The 5,832-nt window shown below is 40.8% G+C and overlaps 1 protein-coding gene across 1 annotated transcript; it reads left to right on the top strand.

Annotated features, from left to right (window-relative positions):
* The first annotated feature begins 1,384 nt into the window (after positions 1 to 1,384).
* Positions 1,385 to 2,685, top strand: nupr1b (nuclear protein 1b). Its single transcript, XM_080550696.1, has 3 exons — positions 1,385 to 1,604; positions 1,821 to 1,956; positions 2,253 to 2,685. Exons 1-2 carry the CDS (start codon positions 1,508 to 1,510, stop codon positions 1,946 to 1,948), a joined length of 225 nt encoding a protein of 74 aa, XP_080406822.1. The 5' UTR covers positions 1,385 to 1,507; the 3' UTR covers positions 1,949 to 1,956; positions 2,253 to 2,685.
* Positions 2,686 to 5,832: the final 3,147 nt, after the last annotated feature.

Raw genomic sequence — 5,832 nt, 5'->3', positions numbered from 1 at the left:
AGTAACACGTCTGAGGCGATATGAAGTATGCCAAGAATTCTCTTTTTTTCTCATCACGCCTGCGTGAAGTGCCTGTGCTCACAAAAACAAGGTAGTCGCCAAAGATTCATGGAATATTCCAGACTTTAGCAGAAGCCACTTTGGGAAGTTTTGCTCATCGAAGCCACTTTGGGAAGTGATTCAACCTATAATTTACAGTGTTACAGCATGCCAAACATGATGAGTGGATGGGTACAAGGCCAGGGCCCGCCCTCAGGCTTCAAAAAACAGTCATGATCTCGTGTTCCTCTGTCACTGTTTCTCATGACAAGTCAAGTAAATCACATATATTTTATACTACAAAATCACACACACACACACACACACACACACACACACACACACACGTCTAAACTCTATACTACAAGATGTGCCACACACACATAAACTCTTCCCTACAAGATGTGCCACACACACACAGACACACACACACACACACACACACACACACACACACACACAACATTTTTGGGGTCAACAGTGAAATACTGTGAGTGTAAATAAAAAATGAAACAAAGACACTTGGACTGTAGGCCTACATTAAAATTAGTCAGTTAAGGAGGCACTGAAGGGGGGCATTGAAGTGGGTCAAACATGTGTTGGGAAGGTCACACGTGTAGACTCTGAACTACAGGTGTTGATAAGAATATATTGATATATTGGACTAATGGACTAATTAATTTCATAATTAGTCCATTATGAAAATGGACTAATGGTTTCTGGGTAGAAACACCATTCATCTAATCTATGTTTTAGATAGAAGGGGTGGGAGGGCACAGAGGGCATACTGCCATGACAGTGACTGTAAATAGGTGAATTTATACCTAAGAAATGTGTTTGCAATGAAAGAAAGAAAGATGTAAAAACATAGCGTGATTTTGGGTAATCTGGGACATTGGGTAATGTGGGACACCTGTTTATTTCCTGTTGTATCTGTCCAGTGTGTTTATTTCCTGTTCTAACAAAATCTAGTGATTCAGTCACATGCAATTCATGCTAAACCTATAGAAAAAAATCCTGTTGACTAGATTTTGTTAGAACAAGAAATAAACAGGTGTCCCACATTATCCAATGTCCCAGATTACCTGAATTCACCCTAACTCAATAGCCAGACAAAACAGCTCATTCAAAACTGTCTCACTGTCCAATTAATTTTCACTATGAGAGAAAAATAAACAAAGGCACCTGATTCAAATCCACCCTGACATTGGCATCGCCCTTTGGTTAAACATTTACAAAAGAATGATGCAATTTTGACTCAGACTAAGGCCAAGGCCACCTGGAAGAGGCGGAGCCACCATGATATATAAACAGCGTGAACTTGAACACAACAACATCCCACTGAGAAGCGGACACGGGAAACCAACGGTTTTATTGTCACAGCAGTCCTCGTTGTAGACTATTCAAGACAAGACTTCTGAAACTTCTTTCCATAGACTATCGTTGTACACTATTCTGAAGCGTCGCCATGAGTTTCGTGGAAGTGAAGAATCTTGAGCCTACCACCTTTGAAGACCAATACTACGACGAATATGAATATTATAACCTGACAGACAAATACACAAGTAAGACTTTCTGCGTGAACTTTCTTCTGTGTCCACGTTGTTATGAATGTGAAGTAGTGTGAGAATAGTTGTTTCGTACATTGCGAATAGCCCGTTCATGTTGAACGACGTGTAGATAACAATGTCACATGTTGACAATAACAATGTTACAATGTGGTACGTGACGTGATTAGGTTTTGATTTCAGTCTCTAACTCTTTCCACCGTGTGTTCCCAGGTGGCGCTAGCCGCAAAGGGAGGACTAAGAAGGAGGCCAGCGACAACACAAACCGACCCAACCCCGGAGGACACGAACGCAAGATCACAGAGAAGCTGCAAAACATGGAGAAGAACGCGAAGGCGTGAGAGTGGAGGTAGGCATGCACTCTGCTTGACTGATTCAGTTGCTGGGTAGAAAGAAAAAAAAAAATTCAGTATGCTCCATTATGGGTCAAAGTAGAGATTATTTGTATTTATTATTTTAGAGGCCTATGTAACGTTGTTGTAATAATAACACTTAATGTTTTGATCCCAATTTGGTGTTGTCATTGAGTCATCACTGAAGCATACCAGTGTTGAGAACGTGTTCTGCATGACTTCTACCTTAAACTGCCCTACTAACTCAAGTAGACAGAACTGTAATGAAAGCCCAACTTGTCTCTTCCCACAGGGCGAATCGGACGGCTAACCCTGGCAACCGACCAATGGCCGCCTTGGATGGGCAGGAGCGCCCCCTACAGTTAGAGGGCTAGAATGTGGGCATGCTGTCAGCCAGTTTGACTGAGGCTTCAATGAGGGGGGCCAGTGTCTCCCCCCTTCAAGAGGCTGACGGGATGGTTTAAGGGAGTGGTCCCCATGCGTTGGGTGTTCACCTGGAAAGTAGACCAGCACCTGTGAAGGTGAAGTAGACCACCTGTGTGAGGTGGTCTTGTAGGCCCTCCCAAATAGTGGAGTGTCATGGTTTTACTGGTGGCATCTGTGGGTGTATTAAGTGTTGATGCATTTTTGGTATCAAAAACGTCTTAATTGACAATACTTGTCACTTACATTTTTTTATGTGTGTTTATTTTAAATGTGTTTAAAATAAAGCCTTTTATTCTGAAGTTTTGCTTTGGTTATTCATCAGAGCAATTGCGCGTCATCTCCCTGTCATCAGAATGATCATGCCCCTTTTTGGGTGATAGAAGTGTAGAAGTTTGACTGGCGGTCAATGGGAATTTCTGGTCTTCGCAACTTTAATCCGATAAAATAAGAACACCGTAGTGCTTTTTAGATATTAGGAGCCCAAATCCAATGGCCAGTTAGGCAAACTATTATATAGTGTCGTTGCCGATCAATGATCGACGTCGTTATATAGAGAACATTTATGAAATAGGGGTTGATTCATCAGAGCAGTCATACGTCATCTCCCTGTCATCAGGGATTTGTAGTTCTTCATTTGATTTGCCGTGTAAATCCCCAGACTGCCCAAATCCGATGGCCAGTCAGGCAAACAATTATATAGTGTCGTTGCCGATCAATGATCGACGTCGTTATATGGAGAACATTTATGAAATAGGCAATGAATGTGTGTCCTTTCAGTCTGCCTCCTTCCATGTGGATGAACCACCCGACCCAAAGGCCTGAGGTGTTGTAGGAGGTATGAATATGATTTAGGGGGTATTTAGTATAACAGGCTAATGGGTTTATTGTGAGTTTACTTTGATTGTTTGTTTATTGCCCTAGATCACCGTATTGAGAAGTCATATGGTTATGGGGGGGTGATATTGCAAGGTAATTTAAGCACCTGCGCACCTTGCATGGCGGTAGTGGAGAGAGGGGAGCAATGTATTTTTGTTGACCACATTATACACATATTCTATACGCATAGTTTGTTGTTTTGATCACTTATGGATTATTTTTGTACGTCGCCAAGTTTGATTGTTCTATTCAATAAATGCTCTAAAACGTACTTTTCATCTCAGCGGATTGTTTGGCGCGTCATACAATTACCAGCCCAGACCCTGCTTGCGTCTCTCAGCGACTTTTTACTTTTGGCTCTATCTATCTATCTCGCTACAGGTGTCATATAACCCTAACCCATATCCTGTCATATAAAAGTACCTGAATCTCCAGGTAATGTATTTCTGACATCCATCACTTTTGCTGTCGTTAAGATACTTTATTTTTCTGTTTTGGTAGTCTGTCCAATGTGACAATTGCCCTCCTCCACCGGCCCTAGTTTTGGATCTAGCTTGCTGTTCATTATTTTCATGATAAAATGTCATAACATCTTCATATACACCATACAGGATAAATACTGATTAACAGTAGGCTACTTTGGCAAATGCCCATTGAACAGATTTATTTATTATCCTATCTTAAGAAAACTAATGTAACACTCTCATCTGGGGATTTACACGGCAAATCAAATGAAGAACTACAAATCCCTGATGACAGGGAGGTGACGTATGACTGCTCTGATGAATCAACCCCTATTTCATTAATTTTCTCTATATAACAATGTCGATCATTGATCGGCAACGACACTATATAATAGTTTGCCTAACTGGCCATCGGATTTGTGCTCCTAATATCTAAAAAGCACTACGGTTTTCTTATTTTATCGGATTAAAGTAGCAAAGACCAGAAATTCCCATTGACCGCCAGTCAAACTTCTACACTTCTATCACCCAAAAAGGGGCGTGGACATGACGGGAGAGCAAAGTACCCGGATGCGTTGCTCTTATGAATTCGGATGGGAGGGATTAGAATCGGTGCTCTATTATTCTACCTAGCCCAGAGTCCCCGGATGAGTGCCTCTAAAACTGAACTCGTATTTTGAGAAAAACTGAATTGTATTTTGAGAACTGAATTGTATTTTGAGTAAAACTGAATTGTATTTAGAGAACTGAATTGTATTTTGAGAAAAACCGAATTGTATTTAGAGAAACTGAATTTGAAAACTGAATGAAAATAATGAAAACTGAATTGAATACAATTCAATCTGTCGAATACAATTCAGTTTGTGCTCAGATTCAATTCAATCTGTCAAATACAATTCAGATCTGTGAAATACAATTCAATTTGTGCTCATATTCAATTCAATCTGTCAAATACAATTCAATTTCTGCTGGCACTATAATAGCTCCATACCTGCATTCCTAAATCCTGTCTCTATATTCAAATCAGGCCAAAGCCATACTTGGTCGTTTTCACAGCTGCCTTCATGATCTCTACAAAAGCCTGGGATGTTCTGCACCTTAAAGGTAGTTTGAGTGTTGTGAGGCAGGTTGAGGCAACTGGCATCGACAGATCTGGAGAGACCTCCACATACAGGTGCTGAGGGAGGATTGTCCAACCCGTCCAAAACTGTAGTAGTTCACGTAGTTCCTCAGAAGAACCTAGAACAATGTGATTTACACATCATTAGGTCCACACTCATCTAAACACAGAGGAAATACTTGGAAAATAAATGCAAGGAGTGGAAAGCAAGTTCTTTATAGATATCTAAGATCTATATTAAATCATTTAATATTCTTTATTGGACAGGCCACCACTACATCTATACAGTTGGCAATTAACTTAAAATACATCAATGTGAGTATTTGTCTTACCGCTTTCAATGTAGTCACGTAGAAAGCCGGTGACCTGGCACGTGTCTTCCACATGGAGGTCATCCTCGTCACTCTCAGGTTCTGGCCAGATGACCTTTTTCAAGATCATCTACCAAAAAAATGACTTTGTAGTTTACCAATGATACTTCTAAGACGTAATTAAGTCTTTATGCAATAAAGACAAACAAACTTAAAAGATTGATAGCAAGCAGATTACCTCTGGTTGCATCAGCTGCGTGTCCGATCTGGGGAACAGGACCTGCGTAAGAGCTGGGCGCTCCTTGATCATGCCAAGGACCCCCGGTGTCCTGGAGCCCCTTGCGCATTAATTGCTTCATCTGCTTTTCGCGTCGGCCAATGACCTGAGGAATAACACAGCACAGCTATAATAAGACCATGGTAAAAAAAAAAAAATCACCAAAAGAACAAAAGCCAAAATAAGACCTGTAATTACATTTATTCTCAATAAAATACACAAAGTGACTTAAGTAAAGGTTAATTGAAGAGCAACTTGGAGCACCTAAAGATGTTCCCCAAGATAGCCCTTAAGAATAATAGAGTCTCAAACTACTGCAAATTACATTACAAATATTATACATACCCCATGGTGGAGGATGGTCTCTGCCAGCCACCGCCTGTTCTCATGGCTGACGG

Source organism: Nansenia antarctica, assembly GCF_963989245.1.
Source record: "Nansenia antarctica genome assembly, chromosome: 2".
NCBI classification, from domain to species: Eukaryota; Metazoa; Chordata; class Actinopteri; order Argentiniformes; family Microstomatidae; genus Nansenia; species Nansenia antarctica.
The sequence above is the reverse complement of the archived record's forward strand: the minus strand, read 5'-3'. Positions and strand labels throughout refer to the sequence as shown.